This window comes from Bolinopsis microptera, chromosome 7 (genome assembly GCF_026151205.1).
Source record: "Bolinopsis microptera isolate Bmic1 chromosome 7, MBARI_Bmic_1.0, whole genome shotgun sequence".
NCBI lineage: Eukaryota > Metazoa > Ctenophora > Tentaculata > Lobata > Bolinopsidae > Bolinopsis > Bolinopsis microptera.
Window position 1 is genome coordinate 3,504,762 of NC_087078.1, and position 21,409 is coordinate 3,526,170.

General features: G+C 38.5%; 1 protein-coding gene and 1 long non-coding RNA gene across 3 annotated transcripts in view; both read right to left on the reverse strand.

Moving 5' to 3' along the window:
• LOC134817762 (uncharacterized) overlaps window positions 1-19,195 on the reverse strand; it is a 32,850-nt gene extending 13,655 nt beyond the window's left edge. For both annotated transcript variants that reach the window (XM_063827060.1, XM_063827061.1), the window contains exons 1-8: window positions 19,114-19,195; window positions 18,644-18,800; window positions 18,347-18,532; window positions 18,078-18,176; window positions 17,838-17,948; window positions 17,492-17,668; window positions 17,333-17,381; window positions 2,136-2,269 (exon numbers count right to left, since the gene is read on the reverse strand). In XM_063827060.1, coding sequence (XP_063683130.1) covers window positions 2,136-2,269; window positions 17,333-17,381; window positions 17,492-17,668; window positions 17,838-17,948; window positions 18,078-18,176; window positions 18,347-18,532; window positions 18,644-18,799 — 912 coding nt within the window. In that variant the 5' untranslated portion in view covers window position 18,800; window positions 19,114-19,195. The remainder of the gene's footprint in view (window positions 1-2,135; window positions 2,270-17,332; window positions 17,382-17,491; window positions 17,669-17,837; window positions 17,949-18,077; window positions 18,177-18,346; window positions 18,533-18,643; window positions 18,801-19,113) is intronic.
• Window positions 19,196-19,947: 752 nt separating this feature from the next.
• Window positions 19,948-21,081, reverse strand: LOC134817763 (uncharacterized). Its single transcript, XR_010160565.1, has 2 exons — window positions 20,996-21,081; window positions 19,948-20,900 (listed from the first exon to the last, which is right to left on the reverse strand). It is a non-coding gene; the product is annotated as an uncharacterized LOC134817763 (long non-coding RNA).
• Between the last annotated feature and the right edge of the window lie 328 nt (window positions 21,082-21,409).

A 21,409-nucleotide genomic window follows, 5' to 3' on the forward strand; every position in this document is an offset into this window, starting at 1 on the left:
GAGATCTGAATGATAGAATTTATTAAAACTTTCCAGATAGTTACATGGCTATAAGAGGAAGAGAAGGAGGAGGAGGAGGAGGAAGAGGACTGAGGAAGACTGAGGAGGACTGAGGAGGAGGAGGATGAGAAGGAGGAGGATGAGGAGGAGGAGGATGAGGAGGAGGAGGATGAGGAGGAGGACTGAGGAGGAGGAAGAGGACAGAGGAAGACTGAGGAGAATCAGGAGGAGGATGAGGAGGATGAGGAGGACTGAGGAAGAGGGTGAGGATGAGGAGGATGAAGAGGACTGAGGAGGACTGAGGAAGACTGAGGAGGATCAGGAGGAGGAGGAGGAGGAGGAGGAGGATCAGGAGGATAAGATGACTCAGGAGGACTCAGGAGGAGGTGTAGGAGGAAGAGGACTCAGGAGGAGGTGGACTCAGGAGGAAGACTCAGGAGGACTGAGGAGGAAAAGGAGGAGGACTGAGGAGGAGGAAAAGGAGGAGGACTCAGGAGGAGGACTCAGGAGGAGGAGGAAGGAGGAGGAAGAAGAGAACTGATGAGGAGGAGGATGAGGAGGACTTACGAGGAGGAGGAGGAGGAGGAGGACTGAGAAGGACTGAGGAAGAGGAGAGGGAGGAGGAGGAGGAGGACTGATGAGGAGGAGGAAGACTGACGAGGACTGAGAAAGAGGAGAGGGAAGAGGAGCAGGACTGATGAGGAGGAGGAGGACTGGCGAGGAGGAGGACTGAGGAGAAGGAGGAGGAGGAGGACTGAGGAGGAGGAGGAGGAGGAGGTGGACTCAGGAGGAGGAGGACAGAGGAGGAAGAGGAGGAGGACTGAGGAGGACTGAGGAGGAGGACTCAGGAGGATGAGGACTGAGGAGGAAGAGGAGGAGGACTGAGGAGGAGGAAGAGGACTGAGGAGGAGGAGGAGTAGGACTGGGAAAGGAGGACTGAGGAGGGGAAGGAGGAGGAAGAGGAGGACTGATGAGGAGGAGGAGGATGAGGAGGACTGACGAGGAGGAGGAGGAGGAGGAGGAGGAGGAGGAGGAAGAGGAGGAGGAGAACTGATAAAGACGAGAGGGAGGAGGAGGAGGTGTAGGAGGAAGAAGACTCAGGAGGAGGTGGACTCAGGAGGAGGAGGACTCAGGAGGAGGAGGACTCAGGAGGATGAGGACTCAGGAGGAGGAGGACTCGGGAGGATTCAGGAGGAGGAAGACTCAGGAGGAGGAGGAGGAGGAGGAGATGGAGGAGATGGAGGAGGAAGACGATTCAGGAGGAGGTGAACTCAGGAAGAGGAGGACTGAGGACGAGGAGGAGGAGGAGGAGGAGGAGGACTGAGGACGAGGAGGAGAAGGAGGAGGAGGAGGAGGAGGACTCAGGAGGAGGACTCAGGAGGATTCAGGAGGAAGAAGACTCAGGAGGAGGAGGAGGATGAGGACTGAGGAGGACTGAGGAGGACTGAGGAAGAGGAGGAGGGGGAAATGGAGGAGGAAGAGGATTTGAGATGTTTTCGTGTGTTTGAAGCCATATCTCAAGTTTGGCACATAGAAATTTGCCCAAAATTACTCAGACTATCCGTCTTATAGCCATGTAACTATCTGGAAAGTTTAAAGAAATTCTATCATTCAGATCTCGAGATAATCGACTTTCGTCAAATATTGTACCATGGTACAGTTTGGTACAGAAAGTCCAACTCCCGAGATCGCGGAAACATTTGTGCCCGAAATTTCGCCCCAGTTAGTACTCAAAATAGTGCATGAAACCGAATTCGAACTCGGCACCTTCGGCATGTGAGGCGATCTTTAGTACAATTCTGAGAATAAACTAGGGGCGACAAGGGGCGACATTTGCACACTTTTACACTTTTATGTACAATTTGCAAGAACACCTCAATTTAAGATATTACTTCAAACACAAGACGATATCTCCAAATTGGCGGTTCGCAGGTTCGTAGCGGAACCCAGACATGTATATCTGGAGTTCCAAATATACGATTTTCTTGAAACTTTCCAGGTACTATCATGGCAATAGGACGGACAATCTGTGCAAGTTTGGGCAAATTTCTATGTGCCAATTTTAAGATATCACAACATGAATTCCATATGAGCAACTTAAACATTTTTTAAAACATTTTTCAAAAAACACTCACTGATTCTGAGAGAGATTTACAAAAAGCAGCAAAGTTATGTTGATTCTCCTCGAGTGTGTCCCATTCCATTGTCCAATGAGTTGATGGTATTAGAAGCATTGGGGACCCAAACAATACTGATTCACATATCTGTTCTGAAAATATTGTATATTTGTTTATTTATATTTATTGATTTATATATCATTATATTTATTCATCTTATATATTATTATATCTGTTTCTGATGGAAGGTTTGAATTAATTGAGCTTGAAATAGCTAGTTTTGATAAAACAGACCACTGTCTAAACAAGCGAATACGGTAAGTATAATTGTGGTTCACTTGTCGAAATGTGGACGCTCACTTCAAAGCTTCGTGCAGAATTAGGAATATAGTTAGTATAATAGGGCGAGTATAGGGCAAGAATAGAATTTTATGGGACCATCTCTGAATAAATTCGTAACATTGGTTTCTCTACAGGATTGTGTTGTCCATAGTCCCAGGAACCACAAAAAACCGTCCAGCTGAAATGTTGGAGCTAAAAGTTTTAGAGCAATTTTTCTCCAGGCACCCATACGCCCCTGGTCCTGGAACTATGGACAACACATTCCTGCAGAAAAACCTTTGCTACGAATTTATTCACAGGGTTTATTACTCTTTCCCTGACTAAAATATATCTTCATTCGAACAATGACATAGTATCATTGTGAAATAAATTCGTTGCTGTATGATAGGACAATAGTCTATTAAAATTGCAGCATTTTAAATCAATTCAGACCGTATAGATACACTCTGTCAGTGCACTTCTTGCCAGTTCACTTTGCTGTATATAGTGTCGTGTCCATTACAGTGTTTGTCTATTTTAAAAATCTAGGTAAACTATAGGTAAAAATATAATATTAATCATAAGCTAAAATGTACTAATCTTTGTATTCTAAATGGGGAAAAAGAAGAAACATTGTCAGTCAGTCGAGAAAATTGTCAGTCAGGCTATATGGCAGCTTTGTAGATGTTGTGACTATGCTAGTAGTGGTCCCAGGCTTGCGACTGGAATTGCGGTGTTAAATCGATTTAATGGTACCAACGATCCACCTCCCACTTGTTGTTTGGTACTTAGCATTAATAGTGTTAGCTGTAGCCATTTATAGCAAGAATCTTAAAACTAAAGGGGATGACAAGGAAAAGAGGAAGGAAAAAGAATAACGGGACAAACAATTAATTAAAGTATTTATAGGAGTATTAGATATTGTAATTACAAGCTTCAATAATAAATCACTGACTAAAACTTTTAATTAAAATGACATTTGGTACGCTCGCCCATTTTCACTGGTCAGTCTGAACTTCGGTTTAGCACGTTGTACACTTATTCACCTAAGTTTCAGAATTTGTTCAGTTTAGCAGAGTTAGTACCCGTGTTTCAATAAATCAAAAGATATCAGGGGAGTTCTTTAATAATGTTACGGTCATCTAGAATACCGAACTTCCTGAAAACGTTATCATATTTCCTCAGACAACGTTTAATGCCTTTAATCAGTCTATCACGGCTATATCCTCTATCAATTAGAATTTTGAATATTTTGTGAAGATGGGAGGTAAAGATATCCAATCTAGTGCAAACATTACCATATCTAAGAACTTGACTTGAAAAAACGTTGTAGCCAACCTCGGTTGGGATGTTACTGTGAGGAAATGTAAGGGATACAACATGAAAATTAAAATCATCAGTTTTGTTATACACTGATATTTCTAGTCCTTCTGTGGAAATATTAATATTTAAATCAAGGTAGTTAATGATTTTATTATTGGAACCAGCTCGCTCCATCTCCAATGAATTAGGATAAATATCTTTAATCAATTTATGAAAGTAAAGGTAGTTAATAATAGATACAGGGTGGCCCATAAGTGACTACCCACACGCAACCTCTTGATAACTCACGTAATTTGTCTCCAAATTGCACCAAAATTTCAGAGATTATAGATATGGGTCAAACTTAGATTTCCTGAAAGTTTCGTAAGCCACGCCCAATTACAGTGGGCGTGGCGTGACACTCCCTCTTTTTCACTATTGTCTTCATAAAATGAGAACGCTTTAAGCTAAGAACTCAAAATTTTTTGCACACATTTGGCTTGATAATTGAAAACTTTTCCAAAAGTTTCAAGTTCATTGGTTAAAATATGGCTGAGTTATGACCATTTTAAAATCCATCGGATATGTGATCCGAGCACTCAGTCAGTGATATTTGCACTCAATTAGTGATCTCGTCACCCAATCTGATCAAGAGTAAGGCGTTAGCGTGTATTAATGAGGTTCATTAGGCTTTGATTGGATACCGATGATGACTTTGCTAGAAAGGAAAACACAAATTTTTAGGATAAATCAATAAATGAAATCAACCTCAAAGTAGGGATCCACATTCTGCTTCGACAGGAATGTGTTGGCGAAATCTATCCTCGATTAAAAATCACGGTCCAAAAGTTTGTGTTTCTTTGTGATTCGGTAGGCCCGGTTAGAAAGGTCTTGCTTTAGGATTCGCTGAAGGGTTGTTCTGCTGATGTCTAAGGCAGGAGCTCGTTTCCGGGTGCCAATCTTAGGTGTGTCCATCACGTCACCAACAACCATCGTGATGTTTTCTACAGTCCTCGAAGTTCGTCTTCTGCCGACTCTTCGCCGATTGTGTGCAGAAAATGTAAACTTGATCTTGTTATGAATGTCAAAGCAGCTTTTCCGGCAAGGGGGTGATCGGTTGAATTTCATCTGAAATTGTCGTTTAATCTGAGGGTAGAACACCCCATTTTCTTTCTTCAGGTAGACGAACAATCGTTGTTCTGCAGTCAAGGGAGGATAGTGAACCATTTTCGATGATTCAATGGATGGTTCATTCCTTTTTATTGATTGTAAGGAACCTCTGACTAGCAGGGCTAACAAGCCCTGAAATGGTGACACCACCATAAATTCGTGTGATAGCGTTTTAGGTGCTGTCAGCTGTATAAGTGTATAGGCCGGCCCATAAGCAGGCTGCAACCAATCAAGCGGTGCATGTGAGCCAAACAGGCCATTAACCAAGTGACGAGATCACTGACTGAGTGCTCGGATCACGTATCCGATGAGTTTTGAAATGGTCATAACTTAGCCATATTTTAACCAATGAACTTGAAACTTTGGGAAAAGTTTTCAATTATCAAGCCAAATGTGTGCAAAAAAGTTTGAGTTCTTAGCTTAAAGTGTTCTCATTTTATGAAGACAATAGTGAAAAAGAGGGAGTGTCACGCCACGCCCACTGTAATTGGGCGTGGCTTACGAAACTTTCAGGAAATCTAAGTTTGACCCATATCTATAATCTCTGAAATTTTGGTGCAATTTGGAGACAAATTACGTGAGTTATTAAGAGGTTGCGTGTGGGTAGTCACTTATGGGCCACCCTGTAAATCGTCAACATATCGTTTATTATTGGATAATATCTTTGCTAATCCCATTTTCTTTTCCTGAAGTAAACGTTTCATATAATTAAATTCCTTTTTGCCAACAGTGAGATCAGCTATAGGGGAACTTGAATTTCCACCCATAGGAATACCCTTGGTTTGTATGAATACAATCCCACCGAAGACGACATAAGTGTTATAAATAATAAATTTAACAGCCTCTTTTAGGTCATCTTGACTAAAGCAGGCATGAGAATCATAGGTTTTATTGGAAAAGAAACATGTATTACTGTCTCTTTTAGAAATACAAATATATCTATTACGGTCTGAAAATATTAAATCAACAACTTCATTAATCATATTCTCTACTTCAATCAAGTCTAGTCTGGTATAAAGAGTAGTAAAATCATATACTTGTATATTATAAACATCGCTATTTTTGATAGCTTCAAGGAATTCACTTGAGGAATCTATGCTCCAAAACATGTTTATACCGCTGTTGTTGTAGATTGCCTCGCAGTATTTCTTGAAGTATTTCCTCAAAAGTTTCAGACAACAGTTAACTTGGACGTTAAGTTGTTTCGTAACGCAAAAACGGGCACCTGCAATGAACCTCGCCTTGTAAGGGTTCTTATGAAGCTTAGGGTTCCAGAAGATGCGTGCTAGTCGCAAGTTTTTATCTTCAACTTGTACATTAAATCTCTCCTTTAGACTCTCAGATATTTTATTGACATAATGAGTCTCGTCTTCGCTACAGGGTTTATATGTATCATTACCTATACATTCTAGAGTATTAGGATCAAAACCCATTTCATTGACAAGAGTTTTTACATAAAACTTTTTACAAATAAATGAAAAATTACCAGAAGCTTTGTCGATACTACAAATAATGTATTTACTTTTCAGCAATTTAAGACTTCTTTTAACATCATCTTTTTCCAGTGTGTTTTCTTTTATTTCAAATGTTTCAGGAAAGTTTTTCTTGTAATATTCAATACGATTGGAAACTATTGATAACACTTTTTCCTTCCAATCGCTGAACTTTACTTCTTTTTGACAGTACTTTCTACTTTTTGATTTTATAAATTTATCGACAGCTTCGGTAACTGACATATATATCTCATCTGGAGATTTAAATGTGGGAATCCTGTATTTACAACCGTAGGAAAGTACTTCCCTGAGTTCAACATTATCAACAATATCTAAATTACCAGTAACTACATGTCCATGAGGAGGATAATTGAAAGGGGAGGAGTGACAATCGCATGGACTACCTAAAATAGATTTAATATCAGAAATAGAAAGTTTCTTTAAGAATGAAGCATAGTTACAAATAGAAAGACTTATAGGATCATTATACTCATAATAAATCTGTAATGGTGTAAAAGACTGAATCAAAATGGGAAGCAAATCAATGACTGAAGTGTCAGAGAAAATAGATTTTAGGTTAAGATTATCAATGAATTTGCAATTAAATGGAACAATTATAAATTCTCTATTACTGGATTCAGATTTGTTCTGATGGTATTTGGGGGAAAATGTTAAACAGAAAGAGGAACATACGTTGTAAATCAATCCTGAATTATTTTGACTCAAAGAGTAGAGAGTGCCTAAATCTGATAAGCTATAACATTTTAATGTTTTGTATATGGAATGTTCTGAAGAGATGTTATCTTTCAGCCTGTTAATATCAGACTCTATGGTATCCAGAGACTTCTTAGGCTGAACTTTCTTCTTTCCATTCCCTCTGCCACGTTTGTATCGAGCAATCTGTCCACTAAAATAATTCATAACCCGATCTTGGGAGATGTTGCCCGTTCCTTTCTTCTTGTCATTAAGACCAAGAGGGAATGCTGTCCCAAGCTTCTCTATCCAGTAATCCTCCAGGAGAAGTAAATCATTCTTGACATCGGTGGACATGTCAGAATCAACATAATCTACAATCTGTATGGAAGCATCTGAGAAGACGTGACCAGGAATATTAAAATGTTCATATAAAAATGTGGATGATTTGGCTTTGACACAATTTCTGTGGCCATTGACTCTTTTGTGAAGTGGTTGAGTTGTTTCTCCAACATATTGTTTTTTACAGGTAGAACAGGTAATAACATAAATAACATTATTAGTTTTACAATTAAATATAAAATTTGTATGTCCAAAGATAAAATCATTATTAAAAGTACTGCTCCTAAATGTATTAACAGGATTAAAACTGTTGCAAGTGAGACAACCTCTACCATTGCAACATCTAAAAGTGCTAGAAAAGACATTACTAGGGGTTACCCATTTATTCAAGGATTTTGAGAAAAATTTACCATTACGTTTAAGTCAAGAAGGTAACATCATCCCTTTCGGCGTTTCCGCCTAGACCCAACGACTCGAGATCGGCCAAGGACAACGGGTCGGACATCAACCTATTGTCATGGGGCTGCCATGATTGGGCGGGCGTTAGATGTCATGAACCTAAATAGTTCTCCCACCGACGCAGTGTAGCCTGGCGAGATTCTTCGCGACCATAAAAATCTCTTAGAACCGGATCTTGCACTGCCGCTGTTTCTCGTACCGTAGCATGGCGGACAGCTCACGCCAGAAAATGAAATAAACAGGTAAATACAGGATAAATCAGGAGATGTATGTACAACAACAAGACTTTAAGGAGGGCGCCCAAGAAAACAAAGATCAACCAAATCTCGGAACCAATGGCCGGGAGAGATATAAATGTAATTATAGAGCAATATCAAGAAAAGCTATCAATTATGTATCCAACGTTCAATGATCAGTGCATTGCTTTTGTTCACCCATTTGTTCGGTGCTTTTTTTTTAAAAGACCATTATCTTCATCATATATTATATCATACAACTACAATTGGCACATACAGTCGAAATATGCTGAGAATGCTGACAAACAGATCGGATAGTGTTATGGTATAATAATTGCTATACCAACCATTAATGATTTGTAATTATATTGATTGTTGTTCAAATTCGTGTCGAACAAGAGTCCAGGTTGCGTACTCTAGTTCGGCAGAGTGCAACTTTAGGGTTTATCGAACTAGAGTACGTGTCGAGTGTCGAATTAGAGTACGCTGTACCCCGGACCCAATTTTCGGTGGAATCTTGCTTATTAAAAAAATACAAAATAGATATTATAAAATATATAGTATCTATTTTGTTGAAACGTTTTCAATTTTCAAATTTCAGTATTGAAATGATACATGCGTTGATGAAATAAGTTGATAACAAAGATTCTGCAACAACTCGTTGCCACAGTAGAAATGTAGTAGCTACTCGGTAATGGCAATTTGCTTCATTATCTACTTATCATCGGTTCTTTGCATATTTTCAAATGGCTGTGTAAACGGATACAGAGAAGATGCAACGGAACTGGTCACAGGTAAAAATACTGATTTAAGATCCAAGTCTAGGTATCTGGATAAGAATTTAAGCACCAAGTTCACCGACATTTGATTAAGGTCTTGAAGCTTTGTATTTTAGATCCTTAAATAAGGGTCGACCGATAGATTGAGGTAAAATCACCAAATACCCAGTATTTTCAGTTGATGAGCTTTCAGAAGGAACAACTACTGAGACACCCCTCATGTACCTTGAACTTCAACAAGAAATATATCAGCCTTTATCATTTGATGGGCCTCAATGGGAAACTGCTGAAAACCCCCTCATGTTCCTTGAATCTCAACAAGAAATATATCAGCCTTTTTCATTTGATGGGGTACAATGGGAAACTGCTGAAAACCCCCTGAGCACATCCCTTGAAACTCAACAAGAAATATACCAGCCAGTTGCTGAACCTATACCAGTTGCTGAACCTACCAGCTACCAACTTTTTGACCAAAAGCTTCACGCAGTGGTCATAACAATACAAAATCTTCCGGTTAACACACATGAGATGGTCGTGAAAGTTCAGTTTAGGGCTCTTCATGAATTAGCTGAACGATCAGGAGGAATTCTTGAGGTAAAATTGTCCGAGAAGCCAAAGTACAACATAGAAAATTGTATGGAGGGAGATTTTACTTTTCCAAACATCACTGATGACAAATTACTCAAGCTGAGAATTGTAAAGAGATATCCTTGGATCGCGATTAGATGTAACGGGGTCATAGTCGTGAAACGCAACTTTTTCACGTTCAAGAATCCAGAGTGTAGAAGTGTTTGGGCAATCAAAGCAAATAATGTGAGTATAAACACGACTAGCGAGACTGAACAGAATCAGGCTTCACTAAAGACTGAAATATTGAATCAAGGTGAGAGTTTTACAGCTTCAAGTTAAGTATTATTATATCTACTGTACTCTGTAGTATTATACATAATGTAATAACAGGTTAAGGTCAAACATTTGTTTCATCCTAAACAAAGCATGATTTCTTCGTACATGATTTCTTCGTACCGAGTACAAAGCTAAAAGTTTTAGCGTCTCTAATTGTTTGTAAACAAATATTGTACAAGCATTATTCACTTTTGGGTTTAAATATTACATTTTGGACTCATCTCTTAACTGGTAGGAGTATTTAAACTTGATGATTAATTTGTTTCTAATGCATCATCACCTTTCACTAGTCAGTAATGAAGAAGATATGGTGGATGAGCTATACGAAACATTGTACCCAGAATACTTTCCTGATGATGGCTTCGTCATATTTGGGGAACCTGTACGGCCGGAATGGCCTACATGGGGAGGTACCGGTATGTGATAAACATTTTAAAGTAAAATTAAATGACTCCATTGTATAGAAGTGACCTCAGAAACACATTGTATGGGGAACACTGACCGCTGATAATCAACTTCCAGTGTTGAGCGGACATATTATCAATACAGACTGCGAGTAGCCTTGTTGAGCATGAGCAGCGTGTATCACATTACACATTCGTTCATACAGCTACAGGAACCGTCGTAAATTATAATACAATAATACCTTGGCTGTTGAGTGCTACGGGCGATGATGCCAAGAAACTAAGCCAGGCCAAGGTATTATAATTTGTTATAATTATCTCCGGGAATTATATCCCCGAAAAGTCGTGCTTTAGACACATATTATCATGCTAATTGATTATTTAACTATCGCTCGTAAAATATACGATAAAAGATAACCAATATTATACTCCAGTAGCAGGGAGGGGTTGAGTGTGCACTTCGATGTAGAGAGTTTTTTGCTACTGAATCGGGTTAAATAGGTCATTGGTAACTCAAATCACCGAGGGGGGAATTTTGTGTCGCTAGCCCCAACCCTGTGGAGCCACGCCCATATTTCATATCAGGTGCGTATATGGGAAATATGTATCTCAGCTTCTGAAGGTCTTAGAAACTCAAACTTGAATTTAAAATGACTGCAATGCACATGTTTATGTTGGTACAATGAAGGTCATGAAAGCCCAATATGCTTCTTTTTGGAAAAAATTCAGAAAAACCGATTTTCACTTGGGCACGAGTAAAAAATCTACTCTAGTAATTGAGTGAAAATCGAGTAAGCAGTTCAGTGTCTACAAAATTTCTAAACACAAGGTCCTCTGTTAGGTCATTCTGAATCAGAATTGATAAAGTAAGCAAATTCTATTAGTAGTTTCAACCCTTGGAGCCACGCCCATTATATTTCATAATATGTGTGTATATATAATGGGAAATTTGTATCTCAGCTTCTGAAGGTCTAAGAGACTCAAACTTGTGTTTAAAATGACTGCAATGCACATGTTTATATTGGTACTATGAAGGATATGAAAGCCTTAAATGCTTATTTTTGGAAAAAATTCAGAAAAACCTATTTTCTCTAGAAATTGAGTGAAAATCGAGTAAGCAGTTCAGTGCATAGGTGCAGATTTCGTTTTGAGGTGAACTTTTAAGTTCCCGAGAAATCTTCTTAAGTTTGCTTTTTTTTTCTCCTCGGGCACATTCGTAACCTACGGGCCAGGTAAACCTAAACTACATATTGACCGTTATGTACGTCGGTATCTGTTGAGGAGCCAAATCATCTGAAAAGCCCTAAACCTATATTTTGCTCAGGCACGTAGCCAGGATTTTTCTTTGGGGGGGGGGGGGCTGTCGGCGAGCAAACCTGCAAGCTGTGGCAGGGGTCTGGGTGCGCAGCCCCCAGGGGGGTCCAGGGGCGGACCCCATTGGCGAGGGCTAGGGGGGGGGGGGCGCAGCCCCCCGGAAAACTTTTGCGAAATAGGGTGTTTTAGGCTAAATTGAAAGTTTAATGAATATTTACAAAAATGTATGGTTTGGCATAATCATTGCTTACAATCCTGACCTGAGTAATTTCCCCCTTTGAGACTTTATTTTGGGTTGGAAATTGAGTTTATCGAGAGGAAGTGAAAAATCTCTGGTTCAAATTTGGATTTGAAGCCATGTTTAATTTTTTCTGTTGAGGTCAATTTTTTGCGCAGAAAGCGCTCGATTTTAGGGGAAAAAGTTTAAGTTTGCTTTTAATTTTTAAGGTCCTGTCGGCACCTGAAATCGACGAAATCTGCAGGGGTGGTTCAGTGTCTACAAAATTTCTAAACACAAGGTCCTGATCCTCTGTTAGGTCATTCTGAATCAGAATTGATAAAGTAAGCAAATTCTATTAGTAGTTTCAACCCTTGGAGCCACGCCCATATTTCATAATACCAGTACGTTATAATTTTGGATCTTTCTAGCAACCTCTGATATGAATGCTACGTCTTTCTCTAGTATCCAGCTACTACGCCACCAATTCCAGCTGTTTTCACATATTTCGGCAACCTCTATTTAACTACCACCAAGGTTCCTCCAACTTCTGCTATTTCTAGCAACCTTAACTTAAGCTAGTGGGCTACTTCTTGCCCTGTCTAGCAACCATCAGAAACAGAAAATTTCCTCTTCCTTAATGAGCTGGAAATTGATGGATGCAGCGGAGGTATCACTCATATCAGAGGTTACAAGATCTAAAATTATAACGTATGGTGTTAGCTGGATAGAGTTGACGTGGAGTTAGCAGAAGTAGATTCTGCTACATGAGGTTGGATTTAAGTTGATTAGCCATAATAGCCAAGCAGCACTGGAGAGAGCCCCAGAGAGGGAGAAGGCAGCCTAAGATAGCTGGAAGGAGCTTCTGAAACTCATTATTTTCGCAGCATGCTGCTCCATGAATGTTATCCAAATGTGTTCATGTTGAACGTTTTACTGTGCTGCAAATTTCTCTAGAAGACTTTTTTAGCCCGAGATATCATTATTAAGTACATAAGGCCCCTGCAACGTTCAGAAGCCGAGATAGAAAAGTCATATATTTGCGCCTGGGGGTAATTTAGGAGTTTTGCACCCTAGGGTTGAAACTACTAATAGAATTTGTGTACCTTATCAATTCTGATTCAGAATGATCTTACAAAGGATCCTGTGTTTAGAAACGTTTAGACACTGAACTTCACACTCGATTTCACTTAACTTCTAGAGTAGATTTTTTGCTTGCGAAAATCAGTTTTTCTGAATTTGTTCCAAAAATACTTAGCATTTTGGGCCTTCATGACCTTCATGATAGTACCAATATAAACATGTGCATTGCAGTCAATTTAAACTCACGTTTGAGTCTCTTAGACCTTCAGAAGCTGAGATACAAATTTCCCATATATACGCACATATTATGAAATATAATGGGCGTGGCTCCAAGGGTTGAAACTACTAATAGAATTTGCTTACTTTATCAATTCTGATTCAGAATGACCTAACAGAGGACCTTGTGTTTAGAAATTTTGTAGACACTGAACTGCTTACTCGATTTTCACTCAGTTTCTAGAGTAGATTTTTTACTCGTGCCCAAGTGAAAATCGGTTTTTCTGAATTTTTTCCAAAAAGAAGCATTTTGGGCTTTCATGACCTTCATTGTACCAACATAAACATGTGCATTGCAGTCATTTTAAATTCAAGTTTGAGTCTCTAAGACCTTCAGAAGCTGAGATACATATTTCCCATATACGCACCTGATATGAAATATGGGCGTGGCTCCACAGGGTTGGGGCTAGCGACACAAAATTCCCCCCTCGGTGATTTGAGTTACCAATGACCTATTTAACCCGATTCAGTAGCAAAAAACTCTCTACATCGAAGTGCACACTCAACCCCTCCCTGCTACTGGAGTATTACTAAGTTCTTTATTTCAGAAAACACACCGAAAGACGATAATGCTCAAGAACTTACCGAAAGATTTTGCGAAGTTAAAGAAGAGCACCAATTTGTCAAGCTTCAATGTTTGGAAAGAAATGAGGAGATCACTTACAAATGCCCTAATTCTGACAACTATTATACTTACTGGAGTAAAGATTCTGATGAAAACACCTATTACAACATGTCTTGTCCTGAAGATAAGGAATTCTACCAAGCATGTGGCCACACAGCTCCACACATTACTGAAACTACTAAAGATGATATTGATGGTCTCTGTGGTGCCTTTGTGTGCGATTTGAAAGAAGAAAACATATCTGTAAGAAGTGACAGCCAGATAATGGTAAACAAGATTTGTGATGGTAAGCACGATTGTGTAAACACAAACCTTGATGAGAAAAATTGTGGATTTAGCTGCAAAACACACAATTCTCGAGAACAGCACATCTCTGCCTCTAAAAATTGTGATAGAAAATGCGATTGTGCGAATTGTGCAGATGAAGCCTCGTGTGGACAGCACACAAAGGGTTTATTTTGTGCAGATGGGAAGTATATTGAACCAGAAAAGATTTGCGACTCCAACGACGACTGCATGGATTGGAGGGATGAAAAAGACTGCATTGAAGCAAAGTGTAACATAACACTTTATCACAATGGAATCACAGCAGGACATTCGGAAGTTAAGCAACCTGTAACACAAATCAGAAGGTTAAAGATGAATGATAATTGCGATGGCGTCCCAAGATGTGACGACTCTTCTGATGAAGTGTGTGTAACTAGGACTTGTCACCGTGCTATCAACGAAACTTACACTCTAACAGTTACCCTCAAAGATACAAACATTTGCACCGCCCCAATCTCTGGGAGCTTCTACCGGATTTGTGACGATGCCAGAGACCAAATAAATTGCACTGATCCCATTGATGTTGCCTTACAATGTAAAATTGATGGTAAACCTTCTACAGTATCTAGGTATGTGATATGTAAAGGGCTCGACATGTGTGATGACAAGATGGACAATGACTGCATGCAAATAGCAGAAGAGTGTCTTATTCACAAGCATCAGTTCTGTGACGGTATCCACGACTGTGAAGGAGGAGCAGACGAGAAAGAAGAACTCTGTCATGTAACGAAATCAGCACTCTGTTCGAGACGGTATCCAGCTGATAATAGTGAGCGGAAGCCAATTCCATTAACTTGGATTGGAGATGGGGTTGTTGACTGCAAAGATGGAGTGGATGAAAATCGTCTAGAGTGGAGATTTTGTGGTGATAGCAAAGTTCCGTGGGCCACTGCTTTCACCGAGGCTGAGACACCTTGTGAGGAGTTCTATTTGTGTGCTAACGAAACGGAAGAAATGGTGCAGTTTCCCTTTTTGTGTGACAATGTCAACAGTTGTGGTCGGGAAAACAAAGTCTGCAAAGCAACCAACGATCAAATAATTCCCACAAACTTGCAAGATCTTAAGAGTGGTATTAGAGCGTCTCACTTCTGTCTTCCAGGACTGGATAGTTTGCAGTATCTTGCTGGCAACTGTGCACTAAAGCAATTCATCCATCCTCACAAGCCATTTGGAGTGACAGCCCACCTGCCTATCATGGTTCCAGAAGAGGAATTGCAATGCAGTTACCTTTTTGGTGCACCATATGTCTTCTCAAGTTGCTTAGGTTTATGTTCAGATGAAAAGATTCCATGTCCATTAGGAAAATTAGAATCTGACTCTTGTTTAAGTACCTACCAGCAGAAGAATCGTGTCTTTACATATGCGACAGGGGAGAAGAATGAGGCCTATCTTAGTTTCCTTGATTCCGGCACACAATCCGGATCATTCTATACGCCTGAGCTATTTTGTTGTCCCAATAAGAAGTGCATTCCATTTAACAAAGTGTGCAATCTAGCTGATGATTGCGGGGATGGAGCTGATGAAAACAACTGTTCCAATCATTACAAGTGTAATTCCTCCCGAAAATTCATACCAGTTTCAAGTGTTTGTGATGGTATCCGTGATTGCTCAGATGCATCTGATGAATGTAATGAAAGATGTAAAAACAATTTCAAAGTCATAGAGAAATCATATCTTACTGTCGGTGCATGGATAATTGGAATTATGGCAGCATTCCTGAACACCATTGCTGTCATTGCTACAGCAAAACAGCTCTACTCAGAGAAATCAATCATCAAACTATCCAATCTGACTTTTGTACTGTTGATTGCACTGGGAGACATGTGTGTTGGCATCTACCTGATAGCCATATCAACGTTCGATAGCAAGTTCAAAGCTGATAACAATGGACAAACGTTCTGCAAGCATCGTTTTGACGAATGGCTCTCTGGACAAGAGTGTGCTACAATGGGAGTTCTGAGCACATTCGGATCTCAGCTTTCCCTTTACGCCATGACCATGCTCAGCTTATGGAGGGTTTATTGTGTGAAGTCAAATACACTCCGAGGTACAGTCACGAAGAAAATCACAATAATTCTAGTGAGCGTTTCTTCTTTTCTCATTATCGTAGCACTACTCATCTCGACCATTCCTTTGATTGATACCGCAGAGGATTTCTTCGTCAATAGCTTAGCTTACCCAGGAAACCCATTGCTGATAGGAGCACTCGATAAAGAAAAACACATGAAAATATTCCGAGCACACTACGGACATATCTACAAAAAAGGAATCTTGAGCTGGCAAACAATTCAGAGACTTGTCCAAGGAATGTTCACTACGTTCAACGGCCCCCTTATTGGGAAAAAGATTCATTTCTATGGGAACTCGGGTGTGTGCCTTTTTAAATTCTTCGTTACACCTGATGATCCCCAACGAGCCTACACGTGGTTCATCATTGCTCAAAACGCTGTATGCTTCTTGGTCATCACTCTGTCATACATTATGATTCATCTGATAGTAGACAATTCAAGGAGAATATCACAGGGAACTTTGCAGGGTGATAGAGGAACCAACAAAAACGCAGCGCTAAACAGGAAGATATCATTAATGATAACAACAGATTTCCTGTGTTGGATTCCTTTTCTTGTTGTCTGCACACTTCACTACACTGAAGTTATGAACGCCACACCCTGGTACTCTCTCTTCTCAATTGTGTTCATACCTCTCAACTCAGTAATCAATCCCATCTTGTACGATACAGCAGGATTTGTTGATTTTTTGAAAAAAACGTTCATCGTCAAAAGAATAAGGAAAAGTATAAGAAAAAGGGTCAGCTCTAAAAAGACAGTCAGCTCCGAAATTGGCTCTGAAAGCAGAATGTCGGTCACTGTACATCCAAGTACACAAAAGACACTTGCAGGAACTGACAAAGCAACCTCATCTATCTAGATGCCGTCTCTTCAGTTATATAACAAATAAGAAGGACTTATAGATTATAGAAACAAACTGAACATAATTATGTTGCATAACTTACTACATTTAATACAGCCGTATTGAAACGATTAAACAATAAGTCGAATTTATTATTAGTCTTGTATTTTTAAATCTTTCATTGGTGATTGAAATCTTATCATTGCATCTTTTCTCTATATTATTCAGCAAAAACATGTGCTTTTTACAATCACTGTTACATCATTCAATTGAAAATAGTCGGTACCCAACATTTTTGAAATACTGACGAATTTTATTTTCAACAGATCAGTTACTGGAACAATATAAATATCCTTACCCAATTTAAACAGCTTCTCCCCCTTCAGTTTTCTTCCTTGTTGCCTATCCTGGAAATGCATGGTCATGGAAATATAGATTTATGACCTATTTTAACACTATTGACAAGAAAATTTGTAGAAAATCGATATAAACTGATCGGAAATGATAATTGACAAACCAGCATAGAACCGGGAATTTTCGGTCTAGTGAGTGTTAGACAAGACTGAGTTTTTGCTGACAGAGAAGAAGGGTCTATACTCAAGGGTAGCAAGTCACAGGATAATATGAGGTTGTCAGGCAGGGATAAGGTAGCTAGCTCACTTTCTTGCCCGAAGAACCACTTTCTCAAGGGTCTCTGAAAGTGATGCGGGTAATGGAGTAATAATTATTTAATGAATACTTCCAGCCCCTCAGCTCTTCCGATTGTTGTAGGCAAATTACATAGGACAGATTCACCATATAATTTCCATTCATCAACTTAAATCAACAAAATAAATTGCCTTGTTACATGTTTAAGTAATAACCTGAATGTTAGTATAAAACGGAGACACAGAAATGTCGTCTATCTCGGTGAGACATTCCGGTACTTCTGAACCTTCTTTTTCTTCTTCAGCGATAGTTAACACAGTGACTTTCTGAAATTAATTCAAACTGTAATTCTTTGTCAAAAGGATGATCAAACATTATAAAATTCTAAATGACCCAAGTGGTAATTGTTCCCCTCAGTTGTAGCGTCACATAATTTAAGAAGTCGTGATATTAACCTTAGGTGTAGTTATTGTCTGCTTGGAAAGAACAGAATCTAATTTGCCCTTCAATCGGGTTTGACAAGTGATGAACAGCACATCAATAACACCTGCTACCTGCAGAAGTAAACGTGGTCAATTAGACCTCAGTAGAAACAGCTTCAAACTATTGTAGGCAAAAGCATATCATTGAATACAGATTATCATATCAAGTAAGGTAATGCATGAGGGAACGTTGTAATTATGTGCTTTGTAAAAGTGTTAAATTACAGTGGTCAGTACAATACCTGGTTGTAAGTGTTAGAGAGAAGTTTATCAGCCGTGTTCAATATGAACTGAACACACTGCGTTATCGTTTGTTCAGAGCTATCATCCACCAAAGGAGTGTCTCTATGGTATTGAACTAGAGTGTCAATACTTCGCCGCAATACACTTATAGACCCTTCGTTCAAAATTTGTAGTGGGTACAGAATCTGAAGTTACAGATTCCATTTATTTTTAAGGCTTTTAGCTAACTACCTTTGAATATAACTGTTGTGCCAAGAACTTGAAAAAACCTAATGAGGAATAGAGACATAGCGTACCTCGGTGTGTGCAGAAAGACATGCTAACATGAAGGCTGGTTGGACAGAATGGTCAGCTAACAAGGATACTTCCTGGAGACAAATTCCGCTCACTTTCTTGCAAGTCTCGGATGACATCATTGTGTTCATGTCAACTATGATCACTTTGATTCCCATTCTGTTGGTTAAATATAAAAATATATGCAAGAGCAGAAAGATAAGTTCAAATGATCAAATTGGTTTTCAAAGTTGCTTTTCGTTCATCTAGAAAGTTGATCTAGGAAGACACTATATCTCAGCCTATATAGATACACATCTCTTTCGAATAAAATATGAATGAATGAATTGGATGAATGAATTGAATGAATTAATTGAACCAAACAGATTATTTTGACGGTTGACACGTATTGTTATTTATAAGCATGTTCATTGAAGAGCAATACGGTAAAGTGTACCAGTATATTGTATAAAAAATGTAAACTGGAACAAACCTCCACTCTCCAGCTCCGCGCCCAAATATCGTACAATAAAACTCTTAACTATCATAAGCCTAACTTGAAGAAGGTAATTGATCGATACCAGACAAAGAAAAAATCATTTAAAAATTAATTTTTAGATACAACCTTTTACAAAATGTGTTTTCAGTTTTATGTACATAAAATCGTAATAATACGGTCTTGATTTATCATATGTTAGTTTTGCCTATTAGGATAAGAAATATACTGCTTTTCGCTTCATTAACATGTGACATTTTTAATGAAATTTGTTAAAGAAATTGAAAATCATTTGTTTGAAATAAATTGCTACTCAGTGAACTCAGTGAACTTGTGTCATCCACATGAAAACTCATGACACATTAATTAAGATGATGGTAAAATTCTATAAATCTTTGGAAAATCTTTTCATTAATATACTAAGCCCTATTCTCCTTCGTCCAATTCAGGGACTACTGCCATTTCTTCTGGCTGATTTGACGGTGCTTTTGTGAAACAACCACAGAAAAATTGTCTTATTTTACTCATTATCGAAGGTCCATTTGATGTATGATGACTTGGATGATGGTCTAGACTTTTTCTCACAAAGTCACTGTAAAATCTACCTTGGTGACTGAGACTCTGTCTCTGACTAGTCATTTGGACCTAAGAATATATGTTTAGTTTGACAAGTGATAAAGGTGGTTACTCACATAATATATATATATATATATTGTTATTCATTTGTTCACTGCTGTGGCCTGTGAGGTTACACATAGCACAACCTTTTTACATGAAATTTAAAGTTAAGTTGGAGATTTTTATGGACAGAATCACTTAGACAAAAATAAAAAAACAAAAATACTATTTTGCACCTAGTATTACATTGTGAAACTGTACGATTTCATAACAAAACACACTAAAATTGTCCTAATCTAAGAAAAGTGCCGAGATTCATTAAGACAATGTGCAGTTATTGTCTTAGTCTAAGTTTTCATTATAGACTATTTGGAACAATACCTGAACTTCATTCTCAACTTTCACTTGTACATGTAGCTAGACTTACTTATAATCACAAAACCTGCCATGAGCATTTACAAGTAGAACAATTATTTTAAAATAAAAATTCAGGTAACCTTGTTGGACAGTTACTAAAATTCAGATGTTCTGTGCGCCCATAGTGCTTCAAATACGGAAATTTGTTTCTTGGCCACAGAAAATTCATGAGGTACTTTCAAGCAGGCCTCGTTTGGCGTTAAATGCTTTATTTGATCAGAAATAGTTACAAATGCAAAAGGGTCAAGACACTTTTCAAAAATGTCCACAGAAAGTTTTTTCCTTTTTCTCCTTTCAGATGTGCCAATTTTAGAGGGCATTGTTTGCATGATCTGAGGGACAAATCTCTGGCAATTCTTAGGTCTTTTAATCACTATTCTAATTTTACCATAGTTTTTCTGCCGAATCAGTTTGGGAGAACTGGAAGTTTCTTTAATATCTTGATGTATACATTCTTCTTTTGCAGTCTTTCTTTTTCCTTTTTGTTTCCAATTTGTAGGAGTGATGTTAAAAGATTCGGTTTTTTGGACTTCCTGAGCTGCAATTGACGTGTTACTATTGTTTTTGGGTTCATCTTGACAAAACACATCTCTTGCCTGGATTTTACTATTCTTTCTGACAACTTTAACTTGTTTTGGCTTAGCTGTCGAATTTAAATTGATCTGATCATCAGGTTGTGAACGCTGTGTTAGGTCGTTGAATTGCCACTGCTGATACACTGAATTACTGTTGTGAACTTTCTCTGTTTTCTGAAAATGGTAAATGTGTAGGTAAATATTATTTAATATAAAATTTGTAGCAAAATTAAGCAATCATGATTGGAGATTTAGGGGTCTTACCTTACCTTATTTTTGATAACTTGGGGTGATGGAGCATCGAACAGTACCTCGCCAAAGCATTGTGTCATCTGTAAATAATTTTGATATTGTACTAATGAACATTTACAGCAGGATATTTATCAGCTCTGGTGACTGAAATTTAATGCATTCACTGTGACCACCGTAATTTTTAAATGTTTCATTGAACAGAACAAGATTTTCAGAATCACAAGATTTGTCTTTATTCAGTATTTCGAAATTAATAACGACTATGTAAATTCTATTCCAACATATAATTATATTTCAATAATTAAAGTTCAATTGTCATGTAATGAAAGTAGGATTGAAAAGATTTTAAATCAAAGGGCTGCATTTCAATCAGTGCAATTTGTTTCATAAAATAAAATCAGTAGGTTCAACAGTTACTGTTTTTCAAAGCT